At 44.5% G+C, this 26976-nt stretch overlaps 1 protein-coding gene across 1 annotated transcript in view; it reads left to right on the plus strand.

Moving 5' to 3' along the window:
* The window catches only part of DGKG (diacylglycerol kinase gamma), a 118505-nt gene extending 93392 nt beyond the window's left edge, over positions 1–25113 (plus strand). The window contains 5 exon segments of the mRNA XM_083443225.1: positions 4922–5123; positions 11781–11901; positions 13115–13175; positions 15304–15346; positions 15349–25113. Coding sequence (XP_083299351.1) covers positions 4922–5123; positions 11781–11901; positions 13115–13175; positions 15304–15346; positions 15349–15572 — 651 coding nt within the window. The 3' untranslated portion in view covers positions 15573–25113.
* The last annotated feature ends 1863 nt before the right edge of the window (positions 25114–26976 follow it).

Consider the following 26976-nt stretch of genomic DNA (forward strand, 5'->3'; position numbering starts at 1 on the left):
GCGGAGATGTGAACCCGGTTCCCCAGATTACGAGACTACCACTCTTAACCACTACACCACACTGGCTGTCGTCGGTACTGTACTGTAGTCGGAAGCTGTGTTCAGGCATAAATTGGGGAAATGTCTGGGAAAATATGGACATAAGGCAACTTTGGGCAAAATTTTAAAAAGTAGCTCATCAGTTAGTTTTTGCCCCCCCCCCCCAAAAAAAAAGCTCAACCATTTTTGTGTCTGGATTTTCACTGTGGCAGGAAGGTAAATGGCATTTCTGTGCGCTCTGGCACTCGTCACAGTGTTCCATTGCGCCAAAAGCAGTTTAGTCATGCTTGCCACATGACCCAGAAAGCTGTCTGTGGACAAAAGCCGGCTCCCTCGGCCTAAAAGCAAAGATGAGCACCACACCCCATAGTCGAATTCGACTGGACTTAACAGTCCAGGGGTCCTTTCCCTTTTACTTTACTGTACTGAGTGAACATATCCCATCTCAAAAGCCCCATGTGGACATGCCCTGGGTTGTTGTTGTCCTTTTCCTTCTCCCTCCATTTTTCACTCTACAGCTCCCTTTTTTTCCTTTCAGCCTTGGTAGGGGCTTTATAATAAGCCTGCTTTTTATAAAGCACACAAGTTATGCGCAGTTGGACCTGAGCCATCCCCAACGCATCAAGTGTCTGGGTCCCACTCATTTGGACACTTCTCCTGACCTTCCCTTCTAGGAATTGTATCTCTGATCTGTTTAGTAACAGGGTGCAAAAAAACAAAACAAAAAACCCTGCAGGATTCCACAGCTTCCCTAGGGAACTTTTTCCCCATTGTCCAACATTACTTAAAATTTAGGGAGGGGTGCTTTACTGGTTTGGTTTTTAAGTGAACGCTACTATTACCTCCTACGTCCTGCACACCCAGTACATCTATAAAATAAGTGCAGCCGAAAATAGCATTTGCCTTTCTTTTCCAGGCATTGACTGCTGAGATTGTATTCCGTTTGTGAATCACTACAACTCCTAGGTCCTTCTCGTCTGTGCTGGATCCTAGCAGGCTTATCCTCCAGTGGTGGCTGGTGACCATTGGGATTGGTAGGGTGGAAGGCAGGGAGCCCAACATTAGGCAGAGTCAGAGCCAATCGCAAGGCTGAACCAACTAATTCTAGTTTTGTCGCCATCCTTCTCCTTTCTGAGTTCTAAAAAGGGCAACACTGAGACTTAAGGCTCATCCACACCGAGAGGTTTTGCCCTTCCACTTTCACCCAGCAAACCCACTTTTTAGCACTAAATTGAAGCCAGTATCAATTCAGAGAAAACCCAGTTGACGTTTGCTCTGATTCAGCAGTAAACAACAGGTTTTCCCAGGGGGAAAGTGGCAAGGAAAGCGGAAATGTGGGTGAGAGCTAAGGGGAGGAAGCAGGCAGGTCGTGCCACTCGCTGGACTGGTTGTAAGTAAGAAGGACAGAGGTTGGGGGCTGGCTAAGGGCAGGCTGAGGTTGGTGGGGCAGTAACCCCCCCTTGCCCAAATACTGTTACCCTCACATTTGGGATATGTATGCTATGTACATCTCCATTTGCTTTCATGCTGTTTTATGTAGCTTAACGATCATTTTGAATCATTATAAGAAAGATAGGCACATTTAATGACCTCATCTGAGCCCTAAAACTAATGAGACAGCAACCCAGGTCAGAAGCTGTACTAATTCAAAAGACCAGCAGCTCTTTAGGAACCAGGGATTCCTATCACCTGCAATCAAAACAACTCACTCTTCAATCACAGCACTGACTCTTTGGGTAAAAGCAGTGAAGAGTAGAAGCAGCCAGGCAAGCTTATCTGACAGAAATATGTTACAAGGGTATCTGCCCTTTTTGCTTCCTAGCTTTCTTTTGGGATGGTGTGATAATTAATTTTCAAATGAAAGCTCAGAATCTGGGGACCTTGCTGGCTGTGGGCCCATTACATCAGTACCCAGTTGTCAAAATTTTCTGACATATTCCAGTGGCCTCCTAACAGTTTTCAGAACTGCCAAATAATATTGCCCATCACCAGACTTCTGAATTTAATCAAGAACACATGTTACTGCTTAAAATGGCAGACTTAGTACTTACACCTGGGCAGACGTGGATACCTTTTGTTTCAAATTTCATCCTCCTAAAATGCTTAAAAAAAAATATCAGACAGTTTCAAAATTTCCTAAATTCTGATATTTGCTTAAACTTGCAAAATCATGCTTAAGGAAGGCAGAAGTTCCAGTTCTTTAGAAACCATGTTAGTAAGTGGGAGACTTTAAGCTAAGCATTTAGGGGGAAATTAACTTTCAGAACAAGGAGGCAATAAAATACTTCATAAAGAGCCATTCGAGACACAAGAAGGGCAGATATTGAGGAATAGTATATAGGAAGCCTTAGAAGTTGCCCTTTCCAGCTACAGTGAGGTATGGAAGATGCCCTACCCTGCAGCTCCATCCCATCCTTAGAACTGGTACCTTTGATTCTTCTTTGGGGTTGCTTCTCTGTGAGCCAGCTGGCCTAGGGGGGAAAATACAAAGCTGTCTTTCAATTGAATGGTTGTCTTTGACTATTTTGTTTAACACAATGCAAAAAGGGATTCATGGCTGAGAATTGAAGTCAGATGTGGAATATACAAACAGCAAATCTTGCCAGTAGCTTTTGGGGCAATATGCAGTGAGCAGTGCCCAGCTGGTGCTTGGCCTTAGCCCCAGAACCTGTTTTCCGTCCCATGGCTGAGTCATGGGGCATGGGAAGTAATAAAGACAATAACACTTTTGATGATGTGCGAAGTAACCATCACTCACCCAAAGGATCACAATAGGATCTGCAAGAAAAGTTTCCAGGCCTGTTGTTATAACCTCCACACAGGCTTGGGTGCTAACACTTGTCACGGTGTGATATACTGTATTTTTTGCTCTATAAGACTCACTTTTTCCCTCCTAAAAAGTAAGGGGAAATGTGTGTGCGTCTTATGGAGCAAATGCAGGCTGCACAGCTATGAGGGATTGCTGCTTTCACTGTGCAGTGATCCCTCTTGCTGTTCTGGCTTCTGAGATTCAGAATATATATTTTTTCTTGTTTTCCTCCTCCAAAAACTAGGTGCATCTTGTGGTCTGGTGCATCTTATAGAGCGAAAAATACGGTATGTTCTGAGACAGAAAAAGACTTACTGATTACATACAGGGATTCTACTTACCCAGCCCAATTATTTGAGCCTTTTGCAGGTTCTGTACTGATGTACATCAGTGAAATGGGAAAGGTACCTAGATGTAATGCTTGTGGAAATAGATAGCCCTCATTTCCCGCTCTCAGGGCTGCAAAGTGTTAATCTGGTGGCACGAAAGCAACAGTTTGCCCTCCCTCTGGCTCCAGGCATCTGTCATGAGCACAGTGAAATGACAGTTTTGTTTTGGAAATTGGCATCAGTTACGGTATAGACTCCTGGAAATAAAGTTGGTTTTTTCCCCAGCTGCAAATGTCTACTTCCAGTCTCCCTGCCAACAGCCTGTCAGCTGCCCCTTCTCAAAGAGGCCATTGTACCACACTGGCACAGAGACAGAGCACGGTTAAAGAGGGAAACATTCTCTCTGCCCATTGGATGCTCGTTCCTCTGCTGTGTGAATATATGGCATCTGTATCACGTTCTGTGGCCTGCCAGACCTTTGCTTACCCAGCAGCCCAGAGAAGGTTCAATCATAATATTCCTGTGAAAAACAACAGAACCAAGTTTAACTGTTGGCAATCATTGTTCCTTCTGAACTGAAGCAGCGACCCTATTGCTGTTTATCTACCTTGTATTTAGACCTGCTTTTTTAAACATAGCTTTCTGTTGATGTCTGGGTCTGTTGCTCCTGTGATGACTAGCATTTCTAGCAAGCTTCTTGAGTCAATTAAAAAAAAAACTGTTCAAGCCTCCCTCCCCTTTTATAAAAGGTGATGCAAGTACATTTTGCTCAATTTTTTGAGGGTATTGTAGGGTCATTCGTCCCTGGAAGTATCCTTTAAGGCTATGTTGGGAGAGGGTATCTGGAAGCAAATGTGTTGGTGATTTGCCACTTTAACTGTCACAACTTTAAGTGAGGTGAGTTTATCTGTTGTTGAAAGCATTTTAGTTACCTTATCGGAATAATTTTGCCATCAGGCTTTGCCACTTCACTAGCAGAAGTCACACCAAGGAGTATCTTTCATGCATTTTGCATCACATGCACCAGCTGCACAACCAGGCTCTTGCTGCCATTATCTTCGCATAATCTTCAAAATTAATTTCTGTAGATATCTTACATGGGGCAGCCTTGTAACGTTGCCCATAAGGCTTTTGCAGGTTCAGAATGCTGGGACTTGCCTCCATGTAGGAAAGGGGAAGTGAGAACATATTCAGCCTGTTTTATGTCAACTGTACTTGGTTCATGTTTGTTTCTGGGCCCAATTCAAGCTACTGGTTCTCTCCCTTGAAATCCCGCATGGCCTTTATATCCAGAGAATGCCTCTCTCTACATATGCACACATACGCCTCTCCACTTGTTCTAATCTTTCAGCAAGGCCCCATGCAGGATAGGTCCTTTCAGTAAATGCACAAAAACAGCTGTAAAAAAGTGTGGCGAGTCGTTTTCCTAGCGCCCTTGAGATTTTGGAGTGCACTTCTAAGTCATCGCTCAGCTTTCGGCAGGAGGGGGAATTCAATGCCTTTCTGTTTCAGAAAGCTTTCCACAGTCTTAGAATGATACTCTTGATTGTACATTAATGCTGTGATGTGTTTTGATAAAGGTGGTGTTTTATTGGCTCCTTGGCAGTTGGAAGTCACCTTGGATTTTTAGGAAAGTGGGATAGAAGTGTTAAAATAAATACATAACAATGCAGTGCATTGATGCAGGGCATTTTATGCCTCACAATAGCTTCCTTTATCTTTGTCTCCCACCATTACCTGCCAGTGCGATGGAACAGTTCTGGATCTGAGTAGCACTTCACTGGAAGGTATCGCAGTCCTCAACATTCCCAGCATGTATGGCGGCTCCAATCTCTGGGGGGAGACCAAGAAACAACGCAGCTATAACCGCATGAGCAAGAAGGTACCTGAAAAGTTACAATCTTCAGTGGTTACTGATGCCAAGGAGCTCAAGTTTTGTGTTCAAGGTAAGGGCATTTATTCTTATGATTGCAATAGGATGAGTGGATGGGTAGCTGCGGACATTTTAAGAGCTGGCCTTCTGCAACTGCTGCTGCCCCATGTGTAATCCATACTCAAAGAACTTGCCAGTTTTGAAGGGCCAAAAAGATGTGTTGTGGCTCTCAGCTCAGTGAAAGTGATGGGCACGCAGTACTTTTTTCTTTAAAAATGTTTAGGGGTACTCTCATTTTCCTACTCATATTGAAATACTGCCCCTCAATGAGGCCAGATTTAAGATTCACCCCTGCATCCCCCCAGAATATGCGCTGAGATATTTGCAAGCAACAGTAATGGGCTGAGAACTAGCAATAACAGAAATTACCGGAACACATCACCTCTGTAATGCAAAGCCGATACAAAAGGGCACAATCCCTCTCCATTTGAATAAATGGGAGCTGTGCCGTAATCCCTGCCAATGTAGAATTTGATGGAGGATTGCACTGCTAAACTTTAGTTATGCCCTTATCAAGTGTGTTTACAAACTCCAGTTCTGCTGCCTCTGACTCTTCTTTGTCCTTTGAAATAGAGTATAACAACCAACCTGTAAAAGTGAATGTATGCACTTTTTGCATCTAGTTTGTGTAATTTGCATATCTCCATACTACCATCCAACTATATAACATTTTCAAATTAGGAAAGGTCAGGTCCCTGCTCCCTAGGGGCTTACAATATTGAAACTGACACCAGGTAGACCACAAAGGAAGGGAAGGGAGAAATAAAGGCAGGGGTAAAATTGATTTGTGTTCATTTTGTGTTGTTCACTTATATCACAGCATCCCCATTTAACCTGTCAGCACTCTAAACTAGCAAAAGGGCATTTCTGGCACATGGTGGCATACATAACATTAAGGTATATTGGATGAATGAGTCCTTGATGCTTTGACTTGATGTCATGAAAGTTGGTGATGATATTGCTGAAGCAGGTGAAGAAACAGAAGAAGCATCCAAGTTTGTTGCAGTGCTGGGATCCTTGGTCTATATAACTTTGCTGAGATGCCCAGTCTGCTGCTTGGATCTGGCAGCTCTTCTGGCAGAGCTCTTGTGCCTCTAATAGTTGATTGACATGAAGCTTTATTCTTTTTATTGCTATGATGCCATGTGGAGAAGATATTTACCTGCCACAAGGGAGACCTGGCACACCCAGAATAAGCTGGCAATTCTAGCGCTGCAGGAGCTGCTTTTCCAGTTTAGTGGGCAAGGATAGGGCTTCTCTCCCCTCAGGGACTTCAGCTGATACAGATAAAGATAACTGATCTGGTTTGTGTCGTTTCCCCCCCTCTTTCTAGCCTAATAGTTCCTCTCTTGCAAAACTTGGCTCACTTATGCTAATTACCACTTGCTTTGTTTAGGAAACCTTCATGAAATTTACGTAACACTTCCTATGAAATTAGAGCAAAAGCAGGTTACAAGACGGGTAGGTAAGATTCCAGAATGATAAGGAAGGAGGTTTTGTTTTGCCTCTCCTGGCTCAGTAGAAGTTGCTGCATGCAGGATGGTAGCTGTCACCACAGGAGCTCCCAGAGCAGACGCCTTATAGGTCATCAAGACCAGGCGCATTGTGTCACTGTTCACTAGATTTGCTAGGCCCAAACCACACGTGATAGTGGCAAGCCAAAAACCAGGTCTGAACGGATCAAGTCTAAAGTGGGAGGTGGGATTTAAAGTTCCCAAAAGGAACTGAGAAGAGAGCTGGGTTCAAGTGGTTGCAGCTGGCATTTGGAGTTAGTGGCAAGATCAGCAGGGTTTACCATTCAGTGAAAAAAACAGCAAAAGCACTATGATTTACAACTATAAGAAAAGTATTGCATATTACATAATGTAGCTGGGCTTTACGTGTATAGCCACACACAAATTCTCTCTCCCACACTGGGCCAGGCCCCTGCAAAACCCTCTCTCTCGCTCTCCCCAACCCATCATTTGCCCACACAAAAACTCTCTCTCTCAAACTCTTCCTCCTGGCACCATCCCAGTCCTCTGCTTGCATCCCATGATAATTCTTGTTCTTGGCTCTCCTCCTCCCACTGGACACACCCTTTGCCCATGAAGTTTGGAGGAGGAGGAGCTTGAATACATGAAAGAGGTGTCCTGTCTGAAATCCAAACAGGACAGGAGACACTTTTCTCCAAAAGAACGATCACATTTTTCTAGGGACAGGCAGAAACCCAAGACCAGAGACATTTCCAGTCCTAACAAGAGGTGGAGTTTATTGGAATCCAGTCAAGATCAAGCACTGAGGATCAGTTTTCAAAACTGAGTAGCAAGTGGGAGTGTAGAGCTACAACTTCACATCAACCAAGCTCAGCAGCAACTATAGGTACAAATATAGAAGGGAAGTGGGCAGTGCAATCTTAAGCATGTCTCCTCAGAAGTATTCCCCATAAAGTTCAATAGGACTTAACTTCGAGGTCAGTGTCGTCGTATAGGACTGCGGCCATAGTTACTTATTTATTGCTCTCATGTTGAGAGCCAGCCTGGCACTCCTCCTCAGGTCCCAATTGCCTTCCAAGATTCCTCAGCAAGGCAGAGGCTGAAAAGGGTGGCGTGAGGCCAGCTAGAGCTTGTGGACGTGGCAGGGCACACCTGATAATTAGCCAGCCCTCCTAGTGACAGTCTACCATGCAGCATTCAAAGAGCCGTAATTAACAGATCTAAATAATCTTTTAATGTAAGCAACACGGCTGGCTTCCAGCTGTGAGTACGAGGATATCTCTGGAGGAAGGGCACAACAGGGCATGGACAAAGAGGGAAAGATGCAATAAGAATAAGGATACAGTACACTGACTGTCTAGTCCAGGGGTAGTCAACCTAAGGCCCGGGGACCGGATGCGGCCCAATCACCTTCTCAAACCGGCCCACGGACGGTCAGCGTGTTTTTACATGAGTAGAATGTGTCCTTTTATTTAAAATGCATCTCTGGGTTATTTGTGGGGCACAGGAATTTGTTCATTATTTTTTTCAAAATATAGTCCGGCCCACCACATGGTCTGAGGGATGGTGGACTGGCCCACGGCTGAAAAAGGTTGCTGACCCCTGGTCTAGTCCTCCCACCCCCACCCCACCCCCCACTATGGAACCTGTTCCAAAAACACAATCACCATTTCTGCTAAAGAAACAGCCAGGTACAGGTATAAGCAACTTTTCTGCAGCATGCTTCGTCTCTGCTGCCAGTACACAGTGCTCCAGATTGCCCCACTTAATCTGTGGGTGGATGAGAGGATCTTGCTCCTTGACTAAGATTGAGCTAAATCAGGAGTAGCCAATGTGATGTCTTCCGGATACTGCTGAACTACAGCTCCCATCTCTCTGGACCATTAGCCATACTGGCTGGGGCCTGATGGGAAGTGGAGTCCAACAAGATTCCCCCTCATTCCTGCCCCCTGTGTTTTTAGTCATTCCTCCCTATCATCAACATAAATGCATGGATTTCAGGATGAGGGAGTTAGTTACTCACGCCACACTTTAAAATCAGCATTTTCCACGGGGCAGTTATTTTTATGTTTGTCTTTAACCTGAATTTCATTAGAGGTTGCATATTTAATTTCCTTCTACCCATGCTGGTCTCCTCTGAGTCTGAGTCTTTACAGAAAATGGATCTTGTAGGTTAATTAAATATTAAAGGGCTTCAGCTAATAACGATGCTGGCGCAGCAGGGCAGGGCTGAGCTGCTGGAAATGAAAAGGAGGCTCGGATTCATGGACCCACAACCACCGGTTTCTCTGAAATGCTCTTTTGCTGAGAGTGCCTGGCTGAAAATAAGAAAAAGACCTATCTATGTACACGTGGGAGAAAGCGGAAAGCATTGGGAAGGAGCCTGGCATAGCAGGTGTTACTTAGGCATGGCAGAATGACTAAGAGGATGCTTTAATACAGCTACAATACAAGCAAAGGAAAGGAAGTTACAGAGGTGGGGAAACAACGCTCTCTCCAGAATATTCCATGGTGACTAATGCAAGAGAATTTTCTGAACGGAGAGGACTGAAGCAGAATCAGAGGCAGCAAGCCTTTGGGCATCTCCCTCATTTGGAAAAGTAGATGGCACCTTTTCAAATTACTTTTTCAAAATGGAGGTAATTGTTTGAAGACTGCAACTTTAAGAGCACTAAAGAAGAAGCTGGCAACTGAAGGCCTGCAGGCCATATTCAGCCCACCTGGCTTTCCCTCCTACGCAGGTTTTTCCACTTCTTCACCTCCTGGAATGATTGGTTCACAAGTGAGCTGGCACACAGCAGCCTTGTGAGCTTCCATGCTGCCTTTACAAAGCATGCACAGGTAATAATGGATAACTAACCTGAAAACAAGCACCATTCAGCATATCAGGGTAAGGTTTTCAGGGTTGATTCTGAGGAATGTCAATTATTGCTTTTTGGAGCAGCTACTTCTGCAGATTATTTATAAACTAGGCTTGAGTCACACAAAGGAATTGGTTTAACAATGCAGCTTTGCATGATCTGCTATCAGTCTGATCTTCAGACTGTCAGCAAACACCTCCTTCTTGCCCAAGTTAGCATGTTACGGCAGAGCCCTTTGAGGTTTGAGGTACAAGTAGCTCCGATCCACAGCTTAATTACATTTCTTGTGTCCTGGAAGAAGAAGAAGAAGAAGAAGAAGAAGAAGAAGAAGAAGAAGAAGAAGAAAGAACCACACCAGAGAAAAACACTCTTGACTGTGTAGACTGTGCCATATTTCAGAGATGGAACATATTAGTCCAATGGGCTCCACTGAGCAAAGGAAGGAAATTAAGGCTGTGGGATAGTCTGAGGCCACCGACGCCAATTTCTCGAGGCCTTTCAAGCCAGGCCTAGCTTTGGAGAATTAAAAATGCTGGTTCGCGGCAATGCAGAAGGAAATGACTCTTACTATTAGGACTGCAGGTGCATCCTTGGCATGGACAAATGGTTGGGTGTGAATTAGGCAAAAGCCTCCAGTTTGCTCCGCTTTCACATTTGTTTCTCCTTGTTTGCTATTCATTGTTAATCTAGGACATGCTTTTTTCCCTGCACAGAAAAGGAAACAAAAAAATAGACCACACACACGCGCAGCTGAGCTTAGGCAACAGGATTTGCCAAACAAACACCAAAACAGGACAGGGCAAGGCCCAGCTATTTATCATTAGCTGCCGCCTCCTTTTCAGTGCCTGGAAGAAATGCTATACCCTTGAGCCAAAAGGCTGCTTCTTAAGATATTTGTGTGATGTGCAACAAATGAGCAACCATCGGTAGCGCTTTTGGGCAGCACAGTCTACCAGTGTGTCACCCTGCACACGCCCCTCTGAAAATGAGTGGGTGCTGCTCCAGAGTGCTACCCCATGTACAGTTGATGCTCCTGCCAAGATGGTAAAGGGTCTGGAAACCAAGCCTTATGAGCAACAGTTGAAGGAGTTGGGTATGTTCAGCCTGGTAAAGAGGAGCCTGAGAGGAGATACGATAGCCATCTTCAAATATCTAAAGAGCTGTCACAAGGAGGATGGTGCAAGGTTGTTTTCTCCTGCTCTGGAGGGTAGGACTCGAACCAATGGCTTCAAGTTACAAGAAAGGAGATTCTGACTCAACATCAGGAAGAGCTTTCTGACAGTAAGAGCTGTTCAACAGTGGAACAAACTCCCATGAGACATGAGAGGTGGTGGAACTTCATTGGAGCTTTTTAAGGAGAGGTTGGGTGGTTGTTTGCCATGGATGCTTTAATTAAGATTTCTGCATTGCAGGGGGTTGGCCATGATGCCCTTTGGGATCCCTTCCAATTCTATGATTCCTTTTGTATTGGATCAAGACATCTTCCTCCAAGGAAGGGCTTCTGTTTCAGGGATATCGTGTTTCTCAAGCTCTTGAAACACCTGTCCCATATTGTGACGTTAAGACTGGTGAGGTCTTCCAGGTGAGGACCCACATAACTCATCTCAAGGCAAAGAATAATGCAGAGAAACTCCTTTCCAGCTCTGAATTAATATCCCTGCTTTACCTGAGAATTCAATTGCAAGGTGAGCATAGGAAGGTGCTATTTGACTGGACTATGTATTCTATGGTTTAACCTGAAACTTATTGAAACAAAAGTATATCATACACCAAAATGCTCAAGAGGGTGAATTCTGTGGCACACAAAAAGTCTCCCAGAATTACAAAAAACACACCCCAAGTAAATTCCTCACACCCCCTTTTATTATTATTTTTCACTCTTTTCTGTATGCTCTTAAACTTTTCCATGGAAATTGCTGCTAAATTTGGCTGGGTTAAATACTTTTTAAAGGTATTGCATGTACATTGCATGTATATATCCATCTGAAGCTTGAGAGGTGCTCTGGGCTCATTTTTTTCCATCTTAGCTACTTCAAGAAATATTGAGCTGCATACAGCACAGAGTAAAACACACACACAACACCTCAAAGGAGATGATTTGAGGCGACTTTTTGTATGTGACTAAGCTCATCTTCTTGACCATTTTGGTGTATGATAGTGTATCTGTTGCAATAAGTTTGAAGTTGATGTTCTAGACATTGCCGTCAGACCATATTTTCTGCTCCTAAGTGCATCTTCTCTTGCTCACTCCTCTCACCCTATGTGTTATGTTCATGGAAGGCAAAGCCCATACTTGTATTTGTTTTATTCACACATTACCCTTTCTCTCATTAGATCTCAGCGATCAACTCCTGGAAGTTGTGGGCCTTGAAGGGGCAATGGAGATGGGGCAGATCTATACTGGACTGAAAAGTGCTGGCAAGAGGCTAGCTCAGTGTTCCTCCGTTACCATCAGGTACCAATCACCCCAGGCTCTTGGTCCCTGCATCTTGCTTTTGCTCAAGTCTGCTGAGAGCTCCGAATGGTATTAAAAGTATGAAATCACAGTACAGGCAGGAAAGCATCACGTGGGGAGTGGGGGAGAGCAGAGACAGACATCTGTTTTTTGTTGTTGACTCAAATTGATGTCTTGTTGGGCCTATGCCACACATAACATTGTAGAGCTCAGGCAGCTATGGCACCCATAAAATGCAGCAATCTGTGCTATAGAAGGATGGACTCAAGTTGTGTTGGAAGGGCCAAGAAGTATTTCCACCTCCTAATTAGTCCTGGGTAAGGAGATTGCTAGGCAAGATTGCTAGGCAAGGGAAGCAGCAGACTGGCTGTAGAGGTGGTAGGCAGCCATGCCTACTGGACAGTCCAAGGCGATCAACACATCACTGGCCACTGCAGTGCCAGATGCTCCTCCTGACAGCAACTGGGACTATATCCTGCTTGTGAGTAAGGGCTACTGACTGAGTGCCTATTCATACATATGGGAAACAGGAAAGACGTGTGGAATAGATAGTCTAAGAGGTAAGGAAGCTGAGAGGACCTCCAGGCCCAGGGGAGCATAGTTGGGTTGAGTGACAATCTCCTTCCAGGACCTTTAGCAACTGGTTGAAGCAAGCAGGAAGGAGAATGTTAAGGGTTCCTTTGGGCAGGTTGTAAGAGGCTTCAAGCTGGTCTGTGAGAGACTTAAGTGAAGAAGAAGGTACCTTGCACTCCTCTCCCTTGACCTCTGTTGCAGGTCCTTGTTGCAATTCTCTCTGTTATTTTTAATACTAAGCTCCAATTTTCTAGCCTTCTAGTGGTGCATTTGAAAACGAGATGGCAAAAAGTCCTAAATGGGCAGAAATATAGAGGTGTATTTGAGATTAGAACAAAAGTCCATTGCACACAAGGAGTGTTCTAGAAAAGCAGGTAGCAGGTTCACATATAAGGTGAATGACATTTAAGAGGTGGATCTGAAATACAGAAATTGACTGTGGTCTTCCTTGCACTCCTCAACAGATTGCTGAGCCATCTCCATTGTGAGTAATAGAATGTAGGGCTAGACCACCTTGTTTTTCTCCCTCTTTGCCAAAAATGTTTGTTATTATCAGCTTGCAACAAGATACAGTTTCTGCCCCAGCTTATCCACTTCAGTCTTGTTAACTTTTTCGTTATGCCTTGTTTGTGGGTTCCAGGACAACCAAGCTTTTGCCCATGCAAGTGGATGGAGAGCCCTGGATGCAGCCACCTTGCACAGTGAGTAGTTGCATGTTATGAAAGGGATCTGGGATATGCAAGTGTAGCTCATCTGTCAGTGCTAGAAGCTATGGAAGATTGATCTCTAGAGCAGGAGTGACCGATGTGACGTCCTGCAGATATTGTTGGATTACAGCTTCCATCATCCCTGGCCATTGGTCATGCTGGCTGGGGCTGATGAGAACATCTTGAGAAGACCATGTTGGCTGTCCCTCTTCTGGAGAATGAACTGCAGGTGAGACCCAGATCTCAGTTGTGGATCCTGGACAGGGGCTACGTTTCAAAACCAGCTTTTATTTCACATGGAAACAATGAAGCAAAATAACTATAATATCCTAGCAAATAGCCCTCTACAATTTTAGAAGGAGGAAGCCTGATTTTCCTGTCTCCTTTGATGTCATATTCTCAAACCCTTTCTCAGCAATGACAGTCACATTTGTATTCCTAATGGAAAATCAAAGGGGAAAGAGGGAGAGACCGATGGTGGTTGTACACTGCTACAACATTACGGACATTGCTGTACCTTCTGTGTCTCCACACCACTGTACATCATCTGAAGATCAAAGGAGGATGTGTTAGACATGTAAAAAAGACAGATTGTCCTCTCTTATTTGCGACTGAGTAGAACAGAATGTTGCAGTGAACAATTTCAGCTGAAAATAAAGGATCTTAAGATTCATGTGTACATACAAATATCACCAGTGGTCAGGAAATAACATTAGGAACATTTTTTCCATTGGTTGTTGAAAACCTTGTATAGTGCTTCTTCTGTTTCCTAGGTTCCCCTATGGGAGTTGAAACCCTTTGACAGAGAAGCATTGGTTGTAACTGTATACTGTGGTGGTATAAAAATATTCCCAAAAGCAATTGTGCTGAGCACTTGGAGGCATCTAGGGATCCAGTTCCTTTTTCTGTGTGATTCTGGATAGCAGCCTCCATCCTTCATATTGCATTGAGGCCTTATCCTTGTGGCAGATGACTTGTCAGACAGGAAGTGCTTTCTGTGGCTTCCTGGGAGCCTGCCTGCCACCCCTGAACCACCTCAGGGGGTTGTCCTGATCCTCTGCTGCCTCCACACCCACCCAGAGGTCTTAAGGTCGTATCACAGTGCTGCCTCCAGTTTGATTGGTATTCCGATAAGCAGCCTTGCTCATGTTGCATAAGGAACTGGGCAGACTTGTCCTTCCTTTCCCTGCTTCCTGATGCAACAGGTGTGGGGGTGGAACTTGTGAGCAGCGCCTCTCTTGACGGTGGTTTGATTGGGTCACAGGAGGGCACTCTGGCACCCCATACATTCAAAGCAGTCTTATACAACAACATCATCCCTGCTTCCATCCGTGAAAGCAACAGCACTGTTGCAGTTTAAAATGGCTGCTGGATAAAATCAGACACATGTTCAAGTGCAGATGTGGCCTACTGGAACTGCCCAGTTTTCAATGGGATACTGTCCCTGCTCCCCACACACCCACATACAATCCACAGCAAGGTGCCCACTTATCCAAGGCATCTTCACTTGGTTGCAAGTGGTCAAACGCCAGGTGCAAAATACACCTGGCTAATTTTGAACACTGCTTATACCACTTAAAAAGTCCTGGCTTCCCCTCAAAGAATCCTGGGAACTGAAATTCATTAAGGATGCTTCAGAGACCCCTATTCCGCTCGCAGAGCTACAAGTCCAAAAGTTCCTTGGGATGAGGGATTGATTGATAAACCTCTTCGAGAATTATGGGTCTCTGATGGGAATAACAACTCTCAGTGCCCTTAACAAACTACAGCTGCCAGGATTCTTGGGATGGGGGAACCATGACCCTTAAGGTGATATAGGTATAGGGCAGAAGGTCTTAGGGTCAACCCCTGGCATCTCCAGCCAGAACTAGGAAAGGCCGCTGCCTGAAATTCCAGGGAGCTGCTGGCAGTCAGTGTGAACAGTACTAAGCCAGGTGGACCTGCATTGCTGGGGTTGGTCTAGAAGACCTTTGGGGTCCCTTCCAGCTCTACAATTCAATGATTCTATGACCAGTGGGTCAGATTTGGCATAAGGCAGCTTCCTATGTTCCTTGAGCTCTTGGCATAATGGCTGCGCAGAAACAGCAATGCTCTAATCCCGATGCTATTTCTTTCCGTTCAGATTAAAATCACCCACAAAAGCCAAGTGCCGATGTTACTGGGACCTCCCCAAAAGAGCAGCTTCTTCTTCCTGAGGAGGAGGAACCGAACTCGAGACTAATCTGCAACCAAGCAAAAGAACAATCTTCCGAAACAGCAGTTCTCCATTCCAGGGGCAGTCGACCGCACAGGGGGAAAGCCTATGGAAAGAAACCTTCATCTCTTCAGATCTCCTGGCTTCTGAATCTGCTTCGGAAACATCAGTCTGGAGGCAGCATTATGAACTCTTAGTGGAAAATAACAGGGTTGGCATTCGGCAGCCGAACTGAAATAGCGGTGTGGGTTTGTATATACATGCACACATAGCCACATTCTCTAAATATCACTGGCAGGGATAACACTAACATTGATGGTTCAGGGGGATTTTTCTCCTCCACAGCGCCACAGTCTAAGGAGGAGAAACTCTCAGAACTGCTCTGGTTGGACTGTGGCGAGAGTTGGGACTGTTCTGAGGAGAGCTGTTCTAGGCGGCCATGAATTGCACAGCCCTGTCTGAAAGCAAACAAACAGACATGGAAAACGGCATGTCTGACGTAGCCCTGCAGATGGGATGTGGGATCTTTTCCATTTATTCGGACTCTTTAGAACCCCAGAAGCTGCTGTTAAAACACCAAACTTGGCAAAGAAACCGAGCTTCACTTATTTATTTATTTTAAAAGTATGTCAGAAGACTTTTGGCATCTCGCTGTGCTGCCCTCTTGGGTCACCAAATCCTACACATGATAAGAAATGTTCCTTATTTATTTTTTCCTTAGCTTGGGGGGGTGGGGAAACACTGGGGGAAGTAAGAAGGGAAAGGAGGAGGGCACATTATTATCCACCACCACCCCCAAACTCTTACAACAGCAGTGTCTTTTGCTAGCTTGGTTCTAATTTTATTTTATTTTTTTAAGCAGAAGCTGGTTAGGCGTTCCATTTCAGAGGCTTATGAATGCAGAAAGCAGAGATTGCCAAGTGAGGAAACCAGAAAGAGTGAAGTTGACAATAAAAGAGGCAGGAGCCTTTTTTGGCAGTAGAAAGCAAACTCAGGGTACTTTAAATGTATGAATAACAAGCCAGTTTGGTCTATGATGACGATGACAACCTCACCAACTTGGGGGGATCCTTTCAGTTTAGATGTAGGCCACGCTTCTCTCTGTTAATATTTTTGCGTTCTCCTTTCAGTTCTGGACGCTTTTCTTTTCTTCAGTCTGACCACATCTGACACATGTGAACATGTTTTTAAGTTTTCTCTGGCAGCCCTGATTGAGAGCTCTGCCAGAACTCACTCTCGTCATGGGACTGACTTTAGTCCAGTGGCAAGAATTGCAAATCAAGTGCTGGATGTGTTACAACGGCCTAAAGATGTGGCAAGGATTGAACCCCAAAACCAAGAGCCAACTCCATGGCTGGCATTTGAATGTCATTAAAGGCCAGCTTGGTCCCATGATGAAATGTAAGCATACACAGAGGTCATCCTAAAGAGCTAATATTCCCCCCACCACCATGTATTTGTTCCTGTAACAGAGCAGCACAGAAGAGAACTCTGAAAAACTCACAAAGAGGAGAGATTAAAATGGCTCTATGTTTCAATATGAATTGAATACCCAGGTTAGCTGCTATTCTTCCATGCTCTAACTCTTTTAACTGCATAGACTGTGAGTCAAATTTTGATTTGTCCAAAAGCTAAACTTGGCAGCCAAGCCACGTTGGGTTTGCATCCACCAGTAGCCCACATGCCACCTTGGTGCAATTCCTATTTTTTCTTCAAGAGAGGAATCCACGAACAGCTTGAATAGCCTGTAACATAACTCCTCTTCAAAGCAGACCAGTCATTGGCAAATGGGCCTATGAAAGATTGTTTTTATTACATCATCAAAGGAAAAGAGTCTGAGCCAGACGATGTTCTTAATGTAACCTTCTTCTGTGTGAGATAGCCTTGCAGGATTTTGTTTGGGTGGCTCTTTGCCCTGGTTTGAAGCCGCTCAGGGTCAGCAAGCGTGTCTCATTCACATTTAACCGCAGAAGAATAAGGAAGTGTTAACTGACTCTCCTTGTTGGCTGACAGGACCACGTGGAAGGCTCGCCTCTACATATCTGAAAGAAAGGAATGCAATCTTTGATTTATTCTTTGAAAGTGGAAAAAGCTGGTGGCACAATTCCAACTATTATGCCTATTTATTTTACTGCTTAAATAATGAGGAAGGGTGTTCTCAGCTAATGTAATTCTTTCTAGATGAAGTCACTTGGCTTCACCTAGAACAAACCCTGCCTAACACTCTCAATAAGCTAGGAAATCTGGTGGAGACCTTGACAACATGACTGTATTTTCATAGATAACTGTGTTGCCGTCACGAACCCCACAGTGTTACATTTGGGACCCATTCAGATGATAGCATTTATCTGAGCAAGAAGCAAAAGGCAGAACAAACTGTGGTGGCTGTGCAGATTTGTTCTTACAGCTGGAAATTGAGGAATCTCCCCAAAGAGGGATATTTTGGCTTTGTGGTCTCAGGAATGATTAAGCCCTATTTACTGCGTTACCTCTTTAGGGCTGCATCACAGCTGCTTCCACAGAGGGACCATTTACACTCAACAAGTCTCCATGTGCTGCTTATTTCTGTGGGGCAGAAGATACCCCATTGGCTGCCAGCTACATTATCCTACCTGCTTCCCTTTCTCCCTTCCCAAAGCTCCATTTCCTTCATGCTCAACTCACCTGTCTCTGAACGTTTTTGCATCACAATATCATTGTCTCTTTTCTTTTCTGCATTCTGCTTTTCAGGGTTTTTGGTTCAATGCTGCAAATATAGCTTGTTCTCTCTTTTCTCAAATATAATTATCTTCTGCCATTGAATTGATATTTGGCTTGGTTTGGTTTGGGTTTAATTGACTGTACAGCAAAGAACAAAGGAAAATAATTTACCCAGAAGCCAGCAACTAGAAGCTCAGGATTCTTGAGTTGCCAAGGAGAAAAACAACACAGCACAAATTCTGTCCCCCTTGGGGATTTCCATGCAGTTGCAACCAGATCTTAGCCCACTTTATCAATCTGGTGCAAAAGTAAAGGAGAGGCAAGTGTTAAGCACTAGGCATTTCTGTCTCCCCCAATCTGGTACCTTCCAGATACTCTGGACTGTAACTGGCCATTGTCCTGACCATCATCCCTGACCATTGTCCATGCTAAGCTATAGTCCAAAATACATGGAGAGCACCAGCTTGGGGAAGACTGAAGTAGATTCTTAACAATAAAGGTAGTAAGATACTAACCGAGAAAACTAAATGCAATGGGCCAGGATTCAGTACATTGAAAATATTAGTTTCTCCCTCTCTGAAATATGAGGACACGCCTATGCCTCAAATTTAAGCTGGGTTGCTGATGAGTCCCTTCCTCAGGGAACTCTCATTCTATGAAGAGGACCAGTAGCAGAATTCTCAGGCCCCTAACAAAAGCTATTATTCTTATCATTTGTTTGGGGAAGTTATAACAATTAAACTGGCATAAAGCACAACTATGAAACTGGTGTAGACATGCTGTGGGTGATTTGATTCAGGACTAGCAAGCTGGCTTATTGAGGAACTCAATATCTTGTTTTTTATAGGACTGTTCAACAGATAAAATTGCACTGGTTTAATTATAACTAAATCCACCTTCTGACAAGAATTACTGGTATCTGGATTTGAAATAATTCTGGAAAACCATCAGTGGCTCAATTGTTAAAATGGAGCAGGAAAACAATCGCAGAAGGAAGGAGTCTATATAAACAGTAAATAAATGTTCCCAAAAAAAATCTTTAACCAGACAGGCAGTGTAGAAGTAGCTGAGATTTGCGCAGAAAAGAAATCACGTGCTCAGAATGAGTTATGGGCAACCAAAGGCATATTAAAAATGAACAAATTCTCATAAGGAAAGCAGCTGGGCTAAATTCATATCTTTAAATCAGATATTAACAAAGGTTGGTGGAGATTAGGTAAGAATAGGAAATAGATTCTCTTCCAGACTAGCAAAATGAGATTCTGAGGGTCCTGGAGAAAATGACAATTGAATGGTTCAGGGGACAAGAATACCTAATTGTATTTGCCAGATTTCATGCCTAAGTACTCACTAACACTTACCAGTTGTTCAGCTTTAAACAACTGACTGATTGCCACAATTATTATGGGCCAAATAGTGCTTTGCTGTCAGGTGTGACTGAGGCTTTGCTACATTTCTGAAATGTCAAAGCATCACAGAGATGCTTGGTGATTAAGAAGGAAGTAGGAAAGTGCTGTACTTTCAGGGGGGGAATAGCAAAGTTAGCTCCAATGGCATGGGAAGACAGCAACCTTGCTGAAGCTAATACATCTAATTTTAGATGCCTTTAGAAAATATAACAATGAGCTGGGTTGCATGTAATGTAACCCTAAGTCAAACCATGGCTTAGCTTGAACACAGAAGCATGAGGGCTCCTGGTGAGGAGATCACAGCAGCTCCACTCATGATCCTCCTGCTGCTGAGCTAAGCCATAGTTTGGCTGAGACTGTCCTTTGAACCCCAGGCTCATGGCTTGTCTCCTCCAGACAAACCACAAACTGTAAACACAAGAACAACATTGAGTTGCCCCTCATGTTTAGTCTGGAGTGACACCAACCACAAACCTGGGATTGGATGAAACTAAGCCAAACCATAGCTAAGCTCATGGCAGTACAGAAGGAGGAGTTGCAAAGGCACCACCGTCTCCTCTCTGGGAACTTGCACATTCACACTAAGCCACTGTTGACCGTTTCACTGAATATTAATCAGGGCAGCCAAAATCAAAGTAGCATTTTTAGTGTTTCTCATTCAGTAACAAAAATAATAACAACATAATCTAAAAACCACAATGCACCAGCCAGGCTAGACATCACCTCTTATTTGATACCCTAATACAAATAAATTTTAAAAGGATATCCTGGATATCACTGGAAACATTCTGGAGAACAGCCAACAAGAGGCATGAAATGACACGCTGCCTGATGTTTACTTGGAAGTTAAGTCCTACTGGAATCAATGAGACTTACTCCCACCTAAACATACACAGGATGCAGATGACATCCCAATCCTAAATCTGGTGCACTTAATGTGAAAATGAACATTTATGATCAGGCTGCTCTGGGACAGTAGGCAAGCCAAGAAAAAGATTTAGATGGCTAAAAAATAATAATATTGTCCAATTCCTATAGAGTTAGAGAAAGGTTGCTGAGATGGCTTATAAAAAGAGGTTAAGAAACAATGCATTGTTTGCCCTCCAAAAATCCACCCTCCCGTACAGGGAGAGAAAAATAGCCAGAGGGCAGACATTGAATGAAGGAGAGATACTTAAACAGCAGAAGTGGTTGCAGAGCATCAGAGCAGCTTTAAAACCCAAATGATCTGGCCACACTCAAGAATCCCATAATTTAAAATAATCCTTGCCTTCCACCCAGTGCCAAGTATAACTTGGCAAATTGAAGGCTTTAACTTGCTCTTTTATTAGTACACAGCTCTAGAGGCATCTCAACAGTAAGCTACAGACATTTGCACAAATGAACAAAACATGAACTAGCAAAACCTTGCAGCAGTATATTTATGTGGGATAGCAGCTAGGCTTTGGCAATCAGAACAATCTGCAATAGTGTCATTTTCTGTCATCCCCCCCCCAAAGCGTATTAGTGGATAGAGCTGGGGGCAGCAACCTTTTTCAGCCATGAGCCGGTCCACCGTCCCTCAGACCATGTGGTGGGCCTGACTATATTTTGGGGGGAAATATGAACAAATTCCTATGCCCCACAAATAACCCAGAGATGCATTTTAAATAAGAGCACACATTCCACTCATGTAAAAACATGCTGATTCCCGGACCATCCGCGGGCCAGATTGAGAAGGCGATTGGGCCACATCCGGCCCACAGGCCTTAGGTTGCTTACCCCTGGGATAGAGCAATGTTGGTGAGCAAAACATTCTGCAGTGTCCGCTCATCCCCTCTGCAGCCCCAAGAAACAGGTTGCTGCTCATCTTTTTTATAGAAAGGAAGCTGAAGATGAAAGATAAGACAAGCCTGGGGACCCACAGCTTCCAGTGTGCACCCCGCAAAGCTCAAAGGACTTGCTCCATGGTGACACCCCAGTTTTTGAATGCCTTCCCTAAAGAGGTATACCTGGTGCCTACTTTACAATCCTTCTGGTACTAGGTTAAGGCTACAGCCCTAACCCCACTTACATGGTAGTAAGCCTCACTGAATCCAATGAGGGACTTATTTCTGTTCTGAGTAAACATGGTGAGGATTGCAGCCTAAAATAATCCCTAGGAAGGTTTCCTTCATTGGAGGTATTTAAGCAGAGGTTGGATTGTCACCTGTCACTGATGCTTTAGTTGAGATTCCCGCATTGCAGGGGGTTGGACTAGATCATTGTTTCCCAACCTTGGGTCTCCAGCTGTTTTTCTGACTACAATTCCCATCATTCCTGACCACTGGCCTTGCTAGCTAGGGATGACGGGAGTTGTAGTCCAAAAACAGCTGTTGACCCAAGTTTGGGAAACACTGGACTAGATGACCCTCGAGGGCCCTTTGAATTCTACAATTCTATGCTTTTTATTTACCCAGGCATGTAATGTGTTTTGCATTATTTAACTGCTGGCATTTTCTATGGCTGCTATCGTTGGTGTTTTACTGTATCGCATTAGATATTAATTAATTCGTTATCTGTTGTATACCACTGTGGACTCCGTTTTGAAGAAGGGTTATATAGAAATGCTTTGAAATAAATAAAATATGCCTTTAAATCTCCCAGCGTGGCAAGAGACATCCTGCCTGTTCTCTTGCCAACTCTCTCATCTGCTCCTCCCCTTCTTTCTGTGAGGCATACCTGGCGCTCTGATCAATTACAGGAAGCAGGGGAGAGGGTGGATGAAAGAGCTAGGAGGGAACAGGCAGGAGGAGCCATAGCTGGTTTACCTCCTCCTGCAGCACTTGGAAGTTGAAAGGGGGTTGAATATTCCACACTCCCAATCTGGCAGCCCCACCTGCCTCATATAGAACCATTTGATTTTCTTTTCCCTGTGCTTAGATCTAAGTCAGATATGGGGAATGTGTGACCCACCAGCCCTTGGAGTCCAGCTGCTGTCAGCTCCAGCCAGCATGGCCATGGCCGGGGACTTGAAGGGACTTGCAGTTCAGCAAGACCCCTAAGCAGGCACGTGCCACATTCATAAGCTGGTCTTTCACTTATTTTTTGCCTCACAAAGGCAAATTTAGTATATGGAATCATCATTTATGAGCTCATTAGCATGAGAGAGCTTGGGACAAGGTTTTTTTCTTCCTTTTCCATTTCGTTCTTTCTCCATTTACTAGAACTGTTAATCGTTGGAAATTCTGGCTCGTATCAGAATGGCAACTCTTTGCACAACAGCTCTGCTCCTTGTGTGGCTGTATGCTTACTGTGGTTTGTTCCTGAACTGCAATCTCTTTTTCAGGGCGAGGTTATGCCTTTTAGGCAGAAATGGGTCTGGTCGAGTGGTTTCCATCACTGCATCTCTATGCTGCAAAGCAGTGCGCCCCTTAGACTTCTGCCCCTCTCCTGCAGGAGGCAACAACCTGCCCTGTTCACTCTGCAGGCCTGAGGGAGCCGAGGCAGAAGCAGCAGGAGCCCAGTTTGGCTTTTGCATTGTCAAGAGAGCAACTGATGTGAATTCCAGCTGTGGGGTTTTTATTCCAGGTGATGACTCATTAGCCCAGCTTGATCTCCAGCCCAGGCAGAGTATACAGGCTGACAGCCAGACAAAGCAGCGTTTATTTGTGAATGTCGCAAATGCCTTCTGCATACAGCCAGTGCCCAATTCACAGAGAGCTCCTCTAGGGCCATTGGGGGGGGGCGTGTTGCTGTGCTGGCTTCTCCAGTGACATTAGCAGCTTGCTTTATTTTGTGCGGCAGGCAATTTGTGGACTTAGCGCTTTGCAGAAAAGCAGGCCAAACTCTCTGCTCACTGGGGTAAGGTGCTGTTTACTCTCCTGCATTTACATCAGTGTAGAACTTTGGCCAAGGAATCTGGGGGTCTGCAGCTGGAACCTTTTGCATAAAGTAAAGGCAATTTCAGTAAGAAACCGTGTGATACTCCAGTATCTGCACCGTGTCTGTTTCTTGCTTATTTCTCTTTCTGTCACTCTGCACATTCAACTTTTTTTCTCCTCCCATTCTCAGTCTGCACATCTACCATAGTTTCCTCTCCCATCCCTGATCTTTCTGCCCCTCAGTGCTCCGAAGTGTATTTTGGGATATTGCCTAGAAGATAGATTCTGGGGGAATGTAGCTTGCTGAAAAGCCATCCAGGATGAAACTTTGAGTCAAATTATTTGCTGTTCTCTGCTTCTCCATGTCGTGAAGGACTGTGCCAGAGCTTCCGATCTCTTGTCAGTTTAGTGGGCTGCTTCCTTAGGCCTGGTCATCCTCTTGCAAAATACCAGCAATGTGCTCCGTAGACCAGCTGGGCAAGAATGCTAAACAGTGCCACCTCCACCACTGCACGAAATGGCTCGATGCACCACTTTGGCGCCTAAGGAATCGCTGCCCAGTTAAAACAATTCCACTCCAAGGAAATGCAGTCCATTCATATGGCGGTGCTAGAAGCCGGCTCACAATCCACATTCATCACATAATGACCGTTGATGAAACCGATATTTGCATATATGAATGAAACATGAGCCTTTACCAATTAATCCCTGCAGCGAGAACATTTGCACCATCCAGTTCCACCTCAACTGCAACATTTCCAGGTGGAGACATTTCACACGTTCAGCTGAATCACCAGGTGTTGGGTAATCCAGTTCTGAGAAACTGAATTATATGTGTGCATGCCTGAAACAATCCAACATATATAAAGTACAGAAGCAGTTCCTCTGGTTTTTGGTGGGGTTTTCTTTTTGGTGGAGTGCTGTTAGTGTCATTCATGGGATTGCTTAATTCCTAGGGGTCCATCCCACTGCTAAGCACCCACCACCTACAATGCTTTTATTCAGGAATCATGGCCTTACTGTTGAAATCCATGCTGACAAGGAATGTAGGAAACTGCTTTTATCAAGTCAGACTATTGGTTCATCCACCTGAGTACTGCCTGCACTGGCAGGCAGCAGCCCTCCAGGGTTTCCCAACCCTGCCTGGAGACGCTGGGGATTGAACCTGGGACATTCTGCATGCAAAGCATGGGCTCTACCATTGAGCTACAGCCCATCCCTCAATGACACGACCATCCTTGCTCCTGCCACTCTCACTATCTGGTGGATGAAGTTGCTCTGTCCCAGTTCGGTTCATGCTCATAAACCTTCTGAGGAAACAACACAGCAGTCCCGCGATATAAATTCAGCGTATGACGACACCAAACCACAAGCAAAACTCCCGATTGAAAACTTGGTATGCACAACGTTTGCCTCTGTTGCAGAAGCTACCAGACTAAACTGCACTTCACTAGCATCTCACTAACCAATCTTCGGGGACTCTCAGTGCAGCCAGAGAGAGGACCAGGTACGTAATGGGGCAAAATGGGCATCTCTCCATTTAGGCTGTAATCAATGCACACCTCCCGCCTAGTGTATTGTGTGAATACAGGCAGCTAGAGTTAATCCTGTTCCTCACCATGAAATGTACTGTATATCCTCCTGAGCATGGACTGCTCTTCCTCCTTCCCCATGGATATCGATGTAGTTCCCTGCATGGAATTGTGTGAATTCGTAATGTAGCTCATGTTTATATGTAAATCCTAACCGATGTGGTTTTACATCAAATAAAATGACAATGAAGTTAATGGCTACTTCTGGAGCAACTTTTGATTGAGAGCACCAGCTGGGGTATCACCGACTGCACTTTTCCAGGCACAATAGCGTGACAGTGCTGCTGTCTCTTGTGCCGGAAAATAAGCATCCTGTGTCCGGATTGCAGTAGTTCTCCAAGAAACTTTCTGATTGTTCCATGTTCAAGGGCAAGACAATTGCAACGAGTAGAAAGGAGGACCTAAAAAAGCAAGGGCACCTTCTGCAAAACAGGCCATAGCTAGCCCAGGTGCCGGAAAACAACAGCATCAAAACAAACGGTGATGACAAAACAGAGGAGAACCCCAGTCGTAGGCACAGAGTAGGATGGTGGTGATCCCATTGTTCTCTATGCAAGAGAAAGAATAAAAATGACACTTGACCTGCTCAACCACATTTACAGTTGCCCATCATTCAAGTAGCCATTGGTTACAAGTCATTAGGGGACCAATGGCAACCTCAGTCTCTCTGTCTTCTGGTGTTGGTGTAGCACATATGCACCACTTTATTGGCATAATTGTAATACAACCCAGCCACAGCAGAGTCCTTGGCTCCAGGCTATCATTACATTGTCTGTCTTGGGAAAGCGCTCATCATAACAACCCATTGCCACAATCAAGCCCGTAATACCAGCTGCAGTCAACAGCAACGTCAGTCCAAACCAAAATGAAATCTGAGGCTCCTCTCGCAGGCAATTGGCAAAATACACTCTAACCAAGGTTCTGGGAGTTCCTTCACTTTTAGCTGGTATGTTCTTGAAGACCACATGTTGGATCTACCAGGTCATTCATTCACAGTTTATTGGAACATAGTCAGACCACTGGTCTATCTAACTATGTATTGCCCACTTGTCATTCATGACCATTGACCATGGTGGCTGATGGGGAATCCAATAACATCTGGAGGGTACTGCATTGGCTTCCCCTGGATATGCCAACCTGAACAGAGCTGTGAGCTCTTGCTTCTAGCCCTGACAGCTAAGGGAGACTTTAGATCACCTGCCTTCCTTGAAACTGGGTGAAGGGCATTGGACTGTCATTTGTCCCGTAAATAACAAATTCTGGATAGGAAGCATTTTGCCCTTGAGCTCCCATGACTTCTACACGTACCTGGCCCATCTCCAGCAATGACAAAGTCATGAAACAATTGTTGGGATGCTGTAGAAGCAGGGGACTTCCAATCATTTCATCCTCTTCGTGTTTTGGAAGTCCAACAGAAAAGCAAGCCCAGTTGTAGCAGTGACGGAACATTTCCATTCATTTTTTTAAAAGGAACATTTAATTTTAAAATAAAAAGACTGATTTATGTCATTGTAGCCGGTATAAATCAAAGCTCCTGGTTTAAAAATAATCAGTTTCTTTCCCCTCCCCGTCACCCTCCACCCCAGGAGAACAAAAATAAAAGGCAGCAGCAGGCAAGCTCACGTGTCTCTAAAACCAAAGAAAAAACTCCATGTGAAAGGTATTGTGTTAAATTTAGAGCCTATGGTTGTTGGGTGTGTTTTTTTAGAATGGGTTATATTTAGTCAAATTTATTCTACCCTCTCTCCAGCAGAGCTTCAGTGGGAAAGTATAATGTAGAAGGCAAAGGATGACTTCAAACAGTTTCTTCCATCAAACCAGCTAATAAAACAGGCTTTGTCGAGGCTGCAGAACCATCATTCCATGGGTCCACCACTTAGCCTTAGAAATAATTTTATACCCTAAAAATTGCACAGACTGGACATAATTTTAGAGGCCCAGCCTGAATTATATCCTCCTGGGCACTTGCCAGAACAGATGGGTCCAAAGCTTCCCCCCCACAAAAAACCCCCAAACCCATTGGAACTGTTCAAGCTGTCACTGTGAGCTGCCATAGCA

This window comes from Podarcis tiliguerta (assembly GCF_965153285.1).
Source record: "Podarcis tiliguerta genome assembly, chromosome: 5".
In the NCBI taxonomy this organism is placed as follows: Eukaryota; Metazoa; Chordata; class Lepidosauria; order Squamata; family Lacertidae; genus Podarcis; species Podarcis tiliguerta.